This window comes from Hemibagrus wyckioides, linkage group LG06, assembly GCF_019097595.1.
Source record: "Hemibagrus wyckioides isolate EC202008001 linkage group LG06, SWU_Hwy_1.0, whole genome shotgun sequence".
NCBI lineage: Eukaryota > Metazoa > Chordata > Actinopteri > Siluriformes > Bagridae > Hemibagrus > Hemibagrus wyckioides.
In genome coordinates, this window is record NC_080715.1 from 29,942,441 (window position 1) to 29,957,466 (window position 15,026).

The following is a 15,026-nucleotide window of genomic DNA, read 5'->3' on the forward strand; positions in this document are numbered from 1 at the left end:
TCACTGTTTCAAAAACATTTGAGTTTAAATTTCAGAAATATTGACTCTACTGTCTATCACAATTTTATATTTCTGGTTAGAAATGAATAATGTGAAATAAAGCAGTGGTTGATTAGACTGAAAGACAAATCTGTGGGATTGTGTTCTAGAGACTGGGAGGGTAAGCTGCTGCTGTTGCAGGAGATTTTAGACGAGTGGCTTAAGATGCAGTCCACGTGGCTCTACCTGGAGCCCATATTCAGTTCTCCAGACATCATGGCTCAGATGCCAGAGGAGGGACGCCGCTTCACTACTGTGGACAAAACCTGGAGGGACATCATTAAGCAAGTCAGCCTGGTAGGTCAACAGATATTTTGTTAGATGCTCCTGAAGTTTTGACTAACTGTTTGTAAATGGTTAATAAATGGTCATCGTTAAAAAGAACTGTCATCAACACAGACAAAGGATTTTTACATTCAGTACATTACATAAATAAAAGTGTAATTGTTGTACAAATTTGTTCTGCAGAATTCGAACCTTGACTTGATTTTGATTATATGACGTTTTTCTGTGAAGGTTTGTATAATCGCGTGGTGACCCTAATCACTACTTGATGAAGGTAGAAAAAGTAGCCAAGGCTTCAAAAGTGACTTGATATTTTACTTGATATTAGGCTAAGTCTCTGTCTGTGTAGAAATAAATGACATGTCATGCCAAATGAGAACAATCTCAGACTATTGATAGGGGTTGTAGGCTCTAATCAGTCTTGCTTTACTGTCTCTCTCTCACTCACACACGCACACAAACAACGCTACTCATTTTAAGACTCTGAAGGGTGCAATTGCCATTCTCAGCTGCTGTGAAATGAGACACGTCGATAGCCTGTTGACAGAAAAGTAAAAAAAATGCCACAAGACAGCACCATCAAATAGAAATGATAGATTTTTGTCTGGAGGCCTCAACCCTGGCATGTCATCATGAAAATGCGTAGTGGGGATGGAATTTTAATTCTTTGAATATCACCTGATTTCAGTCTATTCTTTATGCTGAACTCTACGACTTATTTTCTGCCAGTGACAAAGAAACGGAGAGCAGAAATCAATAAAACGGATGAGATTTGACGGTAGCTTAGATATACATATTGTACACAAGTCAGATCATTTAATTTTATTGAATCCATAATGCAGCACCATACTTTTCCAAGCTGTACAGTCAATAACATAACCTGCAACCTGCAACATAAGTCTGTCTTTTTCCACCGCTAATCCAGCCAGCTCACGCCATCAGACATATGACCAGACAAAACACTGCAAATGTGTTTAAATACACAAGATCTTATGAGATCTTATGAACGCATCCTGTTAATTAAGTCTTGTGGCTTGCCATGATTTTCTCCCCTGTCTTTATTTATTTATTTATTTATTTATTTATTCATTCATTCATTCATTCATTCATTCATTCATTCATTCATTCATTCATTCATTCATTCATTCATTCATTCATTTATTCATTCATTTATTCATTTATTCATTCATTCATTCATTCATTCAACCATTCCATCCACCTTTCTTACAGGGAAGACAAATTAACAAGAAGGAACACAATAGGAAATGGAAAACTTTCAACTTTCCAGGTTTCTTCACCTCACTCGAATGTATAATGAGAGTATAACAGTTACGCAAGCCTAGATAAAAAGCTGAATATTCTTGTTCCGATTCAAGGTCGAAAATGTGATTTCTTCAGTTAAAATAGGGTGTTAATGTCCTCTTTTTTGTGTAGGCAGCTGCTCCCTTTCGACTCGCCTCGACTCCTTACCTCTCCACACTGTCTTTCATTAGAGTCACCTTTCTTATGCAAAAAAAGGTGATTTGGAGGAGGCTTTAGGTTATTACCATCCCTTCAATACACATTCAAAAGAATCCCATTTTCAGAAATCATGTTTCATCCCAAAGTGATGATTAAAACTTCAAAATCTCTCACAAAGACTTCAACTCCAAACCAGCCAGATGTGCTTAATAGAAAATCAATAGCAATCAGAATCTGAAGGCTCAGAGGCCAATTATTAGTTTCTCCCCAACTTCAATGAACAGAGAAAAGCAAGACAGAGAGAAAGAGAGAGAGAGGGAGAGGGAGAGAGAGAGAGAGAGAAAGGAAGGGCAGATGAGCAGGAAGTGCTTCTAATTGTTTGCTTTGTCTCGGATGAAGGACAGACCTTTAATTCAACCTTTTGCACAGAGGCTGGATTAAATTAGTTACCTTTGTTGTGCTGTACAACCTTTTTGACTTTCAATTTTATTTATTTGCATAGTGCTTTTAACAAAGAGCATTGTCTCAAAGCAGCTTTACATGAGAAAAAAAAGCGGCGAATGTGAGACAGCTGCACTTGAAATGATTGTGGAAGCCCGTGTTGAACGTACAGCATATGCTTTTCCATCTCTTGTTATGTTGTTTGAACTGATAGTTAAGAGAGTTGTGGCTAAAAAAAATAATACCCACTCTTTTGGAGTGTCAGGCTGCACAATAATTGAAAAAAACCTTAGATTACATCAGTTTTGTGGTATATTAAAAAAAGCCATTCAAGACTTCATTATTGCACAAAATGTCGTCTAATTAACCGTTAACACAGCTTTTTATGGTTTCTGCAAAACTGAGTTTTTAATAATATGGATATCTAAAATATTAACAGTTAACCTCTAGGAGAGGAAACTTATTTTTTTTCTTCTTGGCAGCATGTGTGTTAGTTTGCTGGCTGTAATATAAAGAATCAATGAGAAAGAAACATGCAGCAAAAGCTTTAGTGTATCAGCTCAATACTTGAGCGCTGCTGAAGAAGCTCACACCCCAGACTCTTCACGAGAGGATCTAATTTGTAGGCAGGATATTTGACAACCTCTTGTCATTGGATTAACAAAGAATAATATTAAGAAATAATAGTCTGATGGTCAGCGCGTACTCAGTTTCTAAATGAGTGAATGGAACATGTAGGCACAGCATTCATTGACAAATGACTGGGTTACCTGATTTATGTCTAAATAACACTTTCAAGATATCAGTCAAATCCTGGCCCATCAAATGGATAATGGTGTATTCAAAAATCTGCACATACCCCTGATTTTGTAACCCATTTCCTTTCTTGATGTAGGACAAGCATGTCCTGGCTGTAGTGGCCATCGAGAAGATGTTGGAGAAGCTTAAGAAGAGCAACGAGTTCCTGGAGCTTATCCTGAAAGGCTTGAACAAATATTTGGAAAAGAAAAGACTCTTCTTCCCTCGCTTCTTCTTTCTGTCCAACGACGAGCTACTGGAGATTCTGTCCGAGACGAAAGACCCAACCAGGTACAAGGTCACATTTGGGTCATGTCAATACAATTTGGTCTGCCTTTTTGAAAAAAAAAATCCTATTAATGATTTTTAAAGATTTAGATTTTTTTTTCATAGAAAGAAAAAAAATCTGATTTTGTAGCTTAATTTGAAGCCATGTGCTGGATTGCTTCCAGTATAACTATTTGAAACCATTAAAAGGGCCAATAAAAAAAGAAATAAAAAATAAATAAATCCATTTTTAATTCAACTTGGGAGTAAAATCATTGCAACGTGTTGCGAAGTTATAATTAAAATCTGGCAGAGAAATCAACTCATATTGAATTAATTTAGAGATCAGCGCAGATCAAATTTTCCTGGCAGACTTTAAATTGAGTTTGAAGCTTTCATTTTTAAAAAAATACTTTTTACAAGATGGAAGATATTTAGGCAAATGAACAAAAAAGCTATAATGTCTGATATATTATTGATACTTTTGCTACACAGTCAAAACAATGCAATTCCTGGCTTCATCATTTTTAGCAGACGAAACCACTTTTTTGGCTCGGGTTGAAATTGGGGCAGTCGATCCAATACCTAAACTCTGTTTTTATTTTCTCTATACATAAAAATATGACCTCGTTCTTGGGACTTATGAGTGGGTCCTAACAGAGGAGACTTGATTTCAGTAACAGCTTGAAATCCAACTGTTGGACCATGAACCGTGCTGCTAAAGCCCAATAGCCTCTTTTTTTTGTGGGTGTGGGTGTGGGTAGGTGTTATGTAAGGAGCCTTCATGCTTATGAAGGCAGTTAATTTGTGTTTTGCCTGCAGTCTAGCTGGCAGTTTTAAGGCCATTTAGCTTTAGAATAATTATATAAATATAAACCAAACTGTAGGTAATGTAATGCTTGAGAAGAATTTCTTTGGAGATCATGCAAATGGACAAGAAATTGAAATGGAACTTATGCTAGAATATGTAGCCTTGAGTGCTACATATCCAAAATACTACTTATCAAAAATGACTAGTAACTAGGAATATCCTAGAGAAAAGACATGTTATTACTAAGCAGTGGGCTGTGTGGACATAAGATCTGGTCCTTACTATTTGTAGACTATTTGTAGATAGCTTTGAGTAAAAATAGCCCAGTGGATAGTTTCGAGGGAAAGAACCTTATATCTAGTTTTTAGAGAACGTAAGCTTGGTACTTTTAAAGGAACGTAAGCTCATAGCTAGTATATATCCAGGTTCTACACTAGTTTTTAAGGTAATATGAGCATATAGCTAGTTTCGATAGAATCAAAACTCTTAGATAGTTTTAAAAGAATGTAAGCTTATAGCTTATAGAATGTAGGCTCATAGCTAGTTTTGAAGGAAAATTCCTTCAAAATTAGTTATGAATTAGCTTCAGTTAATATAGATTCAGACTGGTGACCTGTCCAGGGTGTACCCCTGCCTTTCGCCCAGTGTGTGCTGGGATAGGTTCCAGCAGATCCCTGTGACCCTTATTAAGAATAAAGTGGGTATAGACAATGAATGAATGAATGAATGAATGAATGAATGAATAATATAGATTCATAGCTGGCCTTGAGGGAATGTAAACTTTTGTCTGAGGGTATGATGGCTTCGTGATTAGAACACTTGTCTCTCATCTCTAGGGTTGGGGGTTTGGTTTCCAGCTTGCTTCCAGCATTCCACTGAGTTACATTTGTGTACTAAATGTTTTGTTATCAATTAAATAAAATTTAAAATCTTCAAATGAACACAAATGTGATATTAAAGTTATGCAGTCTGTTCTTCTAACACCGTCACTATGTTAATCAAAATTCATTTATTCGCGGCCCGTACTGAATCCACAGTAGGACCAGAGGAGCAAGGACACATGAAAAGCAATTTAGCTGTGCTTGGCCCTGGAAAAAAACTCATCTTGAGCCTCTGAAAATCCTGTACTTACTGTGGGAATTTAATTATAGAATCTCTTTCCGTATGACATTCTGGCCTACTTCCTATGGCGCGGCTCTCTTGAGCATAGCCTCAGCTGATAAGCAATCCTTGTCTTATTTCACCCAAGGTATTTGTTTAATAATGAATGTGTGCGCTGACACAGAGACTTTTACTTCCACAAATCTCGTAATCACGGTCTCTCTTTCCCTCCCTTTTCTTCCTAGTGCTCTTGTTTGATTGTGCTCTTTTTCTCAGGCTCGTTTGTCACTCTTTCTCTCTCTCTCACACACACACACACACACACACGTGCACATTATCCCTTTGTTCCCTGCGCTGTCATTTCTTCGGAGAATTTAACTGAAACCCAGCGCTTTATAGAAAGCTGAATTTTGAAAAGTGCTCGTGTGGGTTGGAATCCATCAGAGGAATACAGAGAAAGCTAGGCTAAGTGGGGGACCGAATAAGGTATCTCTTTTAAAATGCAATAGCTTTCATGTCGTAGCATTTTCTCAGCATGCTCAAAAGTTTGTGCACCCCTGACCATCACATTCATTTGTGTTTGTTGGACTCCTTTGAGATTTATTCTTCTTTCACTGTTAATAAGCTAAGCTCCAGTATTCTGGGAGGGATTTCCACTAGATGGTGATGAAGAGATGAATTTGTGTTCATTCAGAGATACACTGGTGATGGGTGAGGAGGTCTGGGGTTCAGTCAGTGTTGCAGTTCATCCCAAAGGTGCTCAGTGGGGTTGAGTCAGAGTCAGGTTCTTCCACGCCAAACTTAACACATCATGTCTACATGGAGCTCACTGTGGATAAGGCCTTGGAGTGCACCAAGTGTTCATCATAGCATGGTTAACTTTGTTGTAAGTTCAGGTGCTAGTTAGTGCATATTACTAAACAAAGTATTGCAATTTTGTTAATAATAAGAGACTTTTTGACCATTTTTTAGTTAAGTATATAACCATTTTTTTTAATTTTACTAGGATAACGCTTAAACATCCGAATAAAAAACAACACTTTAATTAGCAATGCCTTTCCATTCAATCCTGCTAATTATGCATAATCAGTGTGCAGGTACAAGTGTGCACTTGGCTTAGGTATTTGTTAAATTGTATTATACTGTAGGTTTGTCCAGTGCGCTTGTCTTTTGTGCAGAACCAGAATGCCAGTGGCTACTACTTCATTACTGTCACAGTATACATAGACATGCAGGGGATGAAAAAAAAGAGAATAAAAAGTCATAGAGAAGAATGAGAAGAATCTGTATTCCACTTTTTATGAAAGTTTTCTTTCGACTCCCACCAGAGTCCAGCCGCATCTGAAGAAGTGTTTCGAGGGCATCGCCAGTGTGGTGTTCACTGACGTTCTGGACATCACACACATGAAAAGCAGCGAGGGAGAGGTGGTAGAGCTGCTGGACATCATCTCCACTTCTAAAGCTCGCGGCCAGGTCGAGAAATGGCTCTTCGAGTTGGAGAGTGGCATGCTCAAGTCCTTACACAAGGTACAAGTCTTGGGATTGATTCCTGGAACCTTAGGAACCCTTATGTGCTGTTCAAGTCAAAAGAAAGAAAGAAATGCTTTGAATTATATTTTATATCATGTTCTGATTTAGTGCCTATATAATAATATTGTATTTAGGTCTTTTTATCCAAGTAAAATAGTTTTTCCATTGTGATTTGCAGGTGATAGCGGAGGCACTCGAGGCGTACCCTAAAGAGCAGCGGATCAACTGGGTACGAGCCTGGCCAGGTCAGACAGTGCTGTGTGTGTCTCAGGTGTACTGGACCAAACACATTCATGAAGCCATTGCAACAGGACCACAGGTCTATAACACACACACACACACACACACTTTTCTTACTTATGACATTATGTATGAAACTATAAATGCTTATCTAGCTAGCTGGTACAATTAAATATTAGCATTAGTATCAGTTTCTCCTTATTCTTTCTGTTTCCTTACTTACGGGAGGCTTTTAGAAAGACCTGGGAATGATTGTAAGCTGATTTTACTGAAAAAAAAAGGAACAGTAATTGATAACTTACACTGTAAAATCAGTGTAGACTTTAGTGTAGTGTAGTACTGTAAAATCAGTGTAAACTACTTGTCTGAAATTTCTTGACTTTTCTTTCCTAGGCTCTCGAAGCTTATTTGCATCAGAACAACACCCAGATTGATGATATTGTGGCTCTGGTGCGTGGGAAACTGTCCAAACAGAACCGAGTGACTCTGGGAGCACTGGTGGTGTTGGATGTGCACGCTCGTGACGTCTTGGCCTCACTTGTGCACAAGGGCGTGGACGACGAGAACAACTTCGAATGGCTCAGCCAGCTTCGTTATTACTGGATTGTGAGTGGTTGACTAACACTCATGATATCATTTAGGCCTATATCTCTCCCCATACCATGATATAAGTGCAGTGTTCAGTATCTGTGCAAAGCTATCTTTTCGGTTCATATTTTTACAGCGTTTCTCTTTACATTTTCAGGAGAATCAGCTTCAGACCAAAATGATTAACGCAGGCCTGGCTTATGGCTACGAGTACCTGGGGAACACGCCACGTCTGGTCATCACCCCTCTCACCGATCGCTGCTACAGGTCAGAGTTATGCTAAATGCCATGTTATACTAAACTCTTTCTTATAACATCACTTGCATAGACATTTCGTTATAATCCTACTCGTGTATATAATCGGTGTATAGCTTTTTCTGTTACTCAGGTAACTTGCAATCACTGAAAATATCAAAAACATGAGAGTAATTTATTATGCATTCAGATATATTATCTATAATACTGGCTAGTTTACTACTAATTAACCAAGGAGGCAAAAACCATCAAATCAGTATTTTTTTAAACATGTGATCAGGTTTATTATCTAATTATCTGTGCAGTCCCAAATATTCTATTTACAGACTTGAAAAAAATCAAGTCTAGCACTGGTAGAGTTTATTGTAGTGTTGGGGAAAAAAGATTTAAAAATTATGTATTAGAGCTAAATTTGCACACTAATGGACTGCTACTTCAGTTTATAGCTCCAAATCTAATTTGCCAGATTCCCATGAAACCTCCCTACATTTTTTCCCCCTAGAACCCTTTTTGGAGCCCTGAACTTGCATTTAGGAGGAGCTCCTGAAGGTCCAGCAGGTACAGGGAAGACCGAGACGACTAAAGACCTAGCCAAAGCTGTGGCTAAGCAGTGTGTCGTGTTCAACTGCTCGGATGGTCTTGATTACATTGCCTTGGGCAAGTTCTTTAAGGTCAGTGACATCAACCTGCGGTCTGAATTGTATTATAAATTACGTTTGTATTGAGTCCCCCATCCCCCCCACACACACTTTCACTGACAGAAAATGAGGACAGAAAAACGCGTGTGAAACAAGTTTTGTATTATATTTTATTATATTATATATGATCAGCAAAAAAAGCTCTAATTGCTGATGTGAAAATTGAAGTTTGCAAGGAAATGAAAAGGGGTACAGGCTTCGAGAAGCTGCTGCTCATTTGTATGAAGATGTACTTTAGGTGAAGCTCAAGAGACGACATGTGGTCAAAAGCTCGAAAAGAACATTGGCAGTCGCCATGGCAACAGAGACTTTGGCGAGCCTGTCTTGTTTGATGACGAATCTGAAGATGTTAAAACTTCAGCAGGAGTAAGAGCCGTCATGGTTCATAGGCAGGGTTTTATTCTCAGAGTGCTCATAAGACTTGGGCGCTTACCTGGAACCTTTATGCAGATTTGTGTTTGTGTGTGTGTGTGTGTGTGTGTGTGTGTGTGCAAATTATAAGCTGCACACAGACATTCAATTACATAAACCTCATCTTGTGCCCATTTCTCGCTAGCATGCAAAACTCTGCCTTTATCACCCTATATAAAGTGAATTAGCACATACACTTAAAACGCAAGTGTAAAATGTAGCCCACATCTCGCGGAACGGCTGCTTCTCATACTCCAAAGCAAGAGACGAGTAAGAGAGCATGACCAGCTGGTGGGGTTTTACTGCACTGAAATGATTTAATCGCCAGTAACAAGCTTTTAATAAGAAACACAATCCAGGTGAACCGTGTATCACCATGCAGAACTGTAGATCAGTACCATGCCTCAGTGCATTATGTGTGATATTGATTATTCCCTGCTCACGATTTACCATAGAAATGAATTGTGATAAATGGTTTAATCATCCAGAACTGAAAGAAGACAGGCAAACTCACCATTCCTGGTTTAAACACTTTGGGAAGCAGCAAAACAGTGGAAATGTGGATATTTTTAAGCATCCGATGCTTAAGCATTTTTTTTTCTGTATGCTGAACATTATTGCATTATTGAGTCACATACTAATCTACCATCCAGCTAGGCTTTCGTGATAGGTTTTCATCCACTGCCAGCAAGCAGTTCCCGACTGTACAGCTAGTAATATATTAATATTAATTTTGCAGAAAAAAGGAAAGACAGTATTTAATTAAGCACCATTACCATAAACAGGATTTGCAAAATGACAAATATATCCATATAGCTACCTGTAGAGACCGTTAAACCGTTATATAACACAAGACTCACTTTAACTAAACAATAAGCGTAATAATCCAAGTTATTAAGGCATATTGTATAAAGAACTAAACGGAATGCTTAATAACAAACAAAAATATTGTCTTATGTCCCAGAAGGTTAAGATCCCCTTTATTTCCTGATTTACATTTTTAAGACATAATTATCTTATGTGAGGAATGTAACTTAATGTTTCACAATAGAGTTAAATTAAAATAAAAATACTGTTATACAATACATGTAAATAAAGAAGGATTTGTGAAGCATAAACAGTGCCATGGGTAGGATTTTGTTTTCATCTCAACAGTTTTTTTAATATCCCTTCAAAGTAATGAACTCTCATTTCTCCGAAATTTAATTTTAAGATACTCATACTGGGGATTTTCAGGATTTGCATTGCTTCATCCATTTCATTTGTTAATACGATTTAACTGTTTGCTTCGTGTTACTTTCCAGAGAAACAACTACTCTTATGTCTGTTCTGGAAAGCTTCAAGTCTTCGCTTGTTAGAATAGAAAGGGCCAAAGGAGCAAAAGCGATAAACACATCAAACGTTGAGACATTGACGTTTTACAGATCAGAATGTACAATTTTTTTGATTGATGGCTGTTATCTGCTTCTTGTAGGGCTTGCTATCCTGTGGCGCGTGGGCATGCTTTGACGAGTTCAACCGCATTGACCTGGAGGTGCTGTCTGTGGTGGCGCAACAAATTTTCACCATTCAGAGAGGTGTGTGTGTGTGGGCGCATTATATACGATCAGGCATACACAATTTAAATAGGATCAGTGAATGCAACACTAATCTGTATATCAATTTCTAGAGTTATGTTGATATCCTCATTCCGAATGAGGATGTTGGACTTCTTTGGGACCATCTGTGATGCTTTGTGCTGAACCGAGCAATCGGTGAACGTCAAAAAAAGATATAACCGAATAAAAGCGGTTATTAAGCCTTTCCTTACATCACTCAGTGGCTCTCAACAATTTGAAGTCCTTCTGCTGCTATTAAAAAGTGATATTATGGATTAAATGAATACTAATTTTGCCTAGAAAGAATGTCATGCTGATTGTTCACTCTTATTTTAGTTCATGGTTAATTTAAGGCACTTAGCCTGCATCCGTTCAGAGTTCGTGTCAAAATGAAATGGTCATTAAGTGACCATAAGGATACCTTAAAATCATGAAAGTTCAGTTGAATTGTACAATATGTTTCCTCTCTCGCTAGACACTAGAGTCAGGAATAATGGAAATCAGTGTTTTTTTTAAAGATCTGACTCACTTCAGTGATAATTAAACGGACAGTCGGATGAGACGAAGGCTGCATTTAGAAACAGATTATACTAATTATACACCCATTCAAATCAATAATTTAGCTCCATTAGCATTCTGTCTGTTAATGCTCTCCAGAAGTCCTAAGAAATCTCTGTTGCCACGTAGGGATCGCAGATCATGTCGAGACGCTGATGTTCGAGGGTACGGAGTTAAAGCTCAACCCGTCCTGTGCTGTCTTCATCACTATGAACCCAGGATACGCCGGTCGCTCCGAGCTACCTGATAACCTGAAGGTATAACATGACACTGAGTGAGAAAACTCCATATGAGGCTGTTACACAAGCCAGTCACATCTGTTAATAACTAAACACCTCACAGACCTGGCTTTTAGCTCAATCATCCATGTTTCAAAGGCTGAAGATTTGATACAAAGTGGAGCTCATGGCCCTTATAGTAATATCATGGAGACATCCGCAGGGTGGGGGACATAACCTGAGGCATGCGGCATGCTGAGCCGTTGGCACTCGCTCAAATAAATTTTCCTGAATTTTCCTGAAGTAGCATGTGTTCTCAACTCAATTAAACTCTTACTGGATTAACAAGCTTTAATGTTTACTGGATTAACAAGGTTTAATCTTTAAGCAGACTGTATAACCGCTGAAGCTTTAGAACAATTCTGTTTTTAAATTTCACGAGATTAACTTGTTTTTGAATACTGTTCAGCTCTATTGCACTATCCTTGCACAAAAAAGGTGTGGACGTAGTATTTTGAATGAATGTTCCATTATAGAAAAATAAATAGAACAAGTTTAGGGGGGATGAATGCCAAATAAACTAAAAAAGACTAAAAAAATAAATGTATTAAAATGTAATGATTGAAGATGTAATGTAATGATCTTTAAAATTGTAAATATTGTAAACAAAATACATTCAGTAACCAGAATGTGAAACAGATCAGTTTAGATATTGGTACTCATTTTCTAAAATAAATTTTAAAAACGAGGCATGAGACAAGAGAGCACATGAGATGAAGAGAAAGAGGTGGGGCTTCCAGGCAGCATCAGTTTATAGAGTTCAAAATAAGTATAGAGTTCACTAACTAATCATTAGCATTAACAAGATTTGTAAAATGATAAATATATACACCGACCAGCCATAACATTATGACCACCTGGTCCCCCTTTTGCTGTCAATACACAGCAAATGGCAATGCACTGTGTATTCTGACAGCTTTCTATCAGAACCAGCATTAACTTCTTCAGCAATTTGAGCAACAGTAGCTCGTCTGTTGGATCGGATCACACAGCCTTCGTTCCCCATGTGCATCAATGAGCCTTGGCCACCCATGACCCTGTTGCCGGTTCACCACTGTTCCTTCCTTGGACCACTTTTGATAGATACTGACCACTGCAGACCAGAAATGATGACCAGAGATGCTCTGATCCAGTTGTCTAGCCATCACAATTTTGCCCTTTGTCAAAATCGCTCAAATCCTTAAGCTTGCCCATTTTTCCTGCTTCTAACACATCAACTTTGAGGACAAAATGTTCACTTGCTGCCTAATATATCCCACCCACTACCAGGTGCCATGATGAGGAGATAATCAGTGTTATTCACTTCACCTCTCACTGCTCATAGTGTTATGGCTGATCAGTATGCATATACATGTATATATGGAAGGGAAAGAAAAGATGAGGGCAGACAAATTATTGAAGTATTATTACTAAATTATTGTTGGAAGCATGTTTATCCATAATGCAGATGTCTGTATTGACTTAAAGATGGTCAGTGTAGAACTCTTGACATGCTCATCTCTCCAATCATTGCCTCAGGCCCTGTTCCGCACCGTGGCCATGATGGTTCCTGACTACGCCCTGATCGCAGAGATCGTGCTCTACTCTTGCGGTTTTGTAACCGCTCGTCCTCTCTCAGTGAAGATTGTGGCCACGTATCGCCTCTGCTCCGAGCAGCTGTCCTCTCAGTGCCATTACGATTACGGCATGAGGGCCGTCAAATCCGTCCTGACCGCTGCTGGAAACTTGAAGGTACTTTAACCATCAGGATGTTCAAAATATCATTTTTATTTCTTACTAAAACTATACACATACTGTAACTGCATTTACTACACCATTTGTTTTTTAACCCCCAAATTCTGGCTTCAGAGTGATTCTGGATGCTCAGGAGATCTATACACTAGGTGACAGTTTACATTTAAAATGACTTGAGAAGTCAAAACTAGCAAGAGTCTTCACTTCTGTATTGAATATTTTTTTCCCAACCTGGATTGGGCAACCTGGAAAAGACAATATAACAATTTTTTCAGACTGATTTTATCCTGGTTGTTTTTTTTTTTTTACGTCGATTTTGGAGACATATTTCCTACGTTGCTGAACAGAGCAACCAAATGAATTTCCCTCCTGATGAACTGTACAAAGAAGTGGAACTTCAAAGTATAGATTCATTAACGTTTAGCTCAATTCAAGTATAATCACAATTTATTTTTATTTTTTTCTACTGAACCGGTGACATTTGGTTTTTATTATCTTCAAAGATTTACTAATCTGAAAATTAAAATAATTAAATAAGTATATTTTTTAGTGATCAATTGAACATGCATCTTATTTTTATATTTAATTATTTTTATTTTTATTTTATTAATTTATTTTTTTTAAATAGACCTGGTGACAATCTTCCAAAGCTTCTTTCATGTCCTATTCACATGCTTTTGTGCCTTCATTTGCATTTCTGTTCTTTCCTTCATCTTCCAGCTGCCTTTGATGTATCACTATTTTAGTTTTTTTTGTATGTTTATCTTTGCCAAGTGGTTTTGGGCTCCAGAAAAACATTACACATGTAAACGTATTCTTATTGTCTTTCGGGATGCTGTTAGCTCAGTTCCTCTTCCATTCCTTAAAGTCATCTTTTAATATAACATTAGAGAGGGCCAAAAGAGCAGAGGGTTTATGCTTCATCTAAAATTCTCACTACCCTCCCTCTTCCTCTCATTTTTGTTCTTTTTTTGGCTCAAAACCAACCAAAAAAAAAAAAGGTGAAACAGCAAGTAGAAGTATCTTTCACTTATGGGTCTCCATGGATGTGTAGAGCGAGAAAGCACTTCTACAAACCTGTATATCCTAATAAAGACCCTTGCGAGATGACCTTTAACCTTATTTTTCTTATGTGCTCAGTATTTTTTTAAAAATCCTCATGTCACTCCTATCGTGCTCCTTTTTGTAAAGAAAGCACTCAAGCCATCCAAAATGGAGTTCAGGATGATTTTAGGGCCTTAGGAAATGTTACTGACCTCCGGACCGTTCGCTTTTCCCTCGGCTATTTTCCCCATTTCAGCATGGTATCTTTTTATGCAGCTTTCTGAAAACGAATGCACTCATTCCATTTCGATAGCAATTTGTTTCCTGCACCATCACACTCGGGACTGCACCCTTTTGTCCTGTCGCAAAATGACTTGTGGAGTGAAGATGCATGCGCTCTTAGCCTCCTGGGCTCAACTTGTAAATGGCAGCGGTGGTAAAGAATGAGCAAAAAAAAATAAAAATAAATCCCACAACAGGAGTGTGTGAATGAGACTTTCCTCAAAAGACATCAAAGTGGTATACGTGTGATGAGGCTTTCATTTCGAAGGCTTTCCTTTTCCGTTTGCTTTCTCCATGTCTTCCTGTTACACATCCTGACCCTGTGTTTGAAATGTCACAGCTGAAGTTTCCAGAGGAGAACGAGGACATTCTTCTGCTGAGGTCCATCATCGATGTTAACCTTCCCAAATTTTTGGCCCATGATCTGCCACTGTTTGAGGTAAAATGGTTTCTTGAATAAAAATTAGTCATCTCTTCCGCTTATTTTGTTTTGTGAAATGTGAAAATTCAATTTTAAAATGTTACCAATGCCAAACTGTCACTCAGTGTGAAAGCCACACCCTTAACAAGTGAAAATATCTTGAGTGTTGTTAGATTTATTCAGTAT

The 15,026-nt window shown here is 38.0% G+C and overlaps 1 protein-coding gene across 1 annotated transcript in view; it reads left to right on the forward strand.

Annotated features, from left to right (window-relative positions):
- Positions 1 to 15,026, forward strand: part of dnah7 (dynein, axonemal, heavy chain 7) — a 98,413-nt gene that overhangs the window by 19,728 nt on the left and 63,659 nt on the right. Inside the window, exons 20-30 of the mRNA XM_058391491.1 lie at positions 150 to 336; positions 3,122 to 3,315; positions 6,532 to 6,730; positions 6,912 to 7,052; positions 7,367 to 7,579; positions 7,719 to 7,828; positions 8,319 to 8,487; positions 10,400 to 10,502; positions 11,211 to 11,338; positions 12,878 to 13,090; positions 14,760 to 14,858. Of these exons, the coding sequence (XP_058247474.1) occupies positions 150 to 336; positions 3,122 to 3,315; positions 6,532 to 6,730; positions 6,912 to 7,052; positions 7,367 to 7,579; positions 7,719 to 7,828; positions 8,319 to 8,487; positions 10,400 to 10,502; positions 11,211 to 11,338; positions 12,878 to 13,090; positions 14,760 to 14,858 (1,756 nt within the window). The remainder of the gene's footprint in view (positions 1 to 149; positions 337 to 3,121; positions 3,316 to 6,531; positions 6,731 to 6,911; positions 7,053 to 7,366; positions 7,580 to 7,718; positions 7,829 to 8,318; positions 8,488 to 10,399; positions 10,503 to 11,210; positions 11,339 to 12,877; positions 13,091 to 14,759; positions 14,859 to 15,026) is intronic.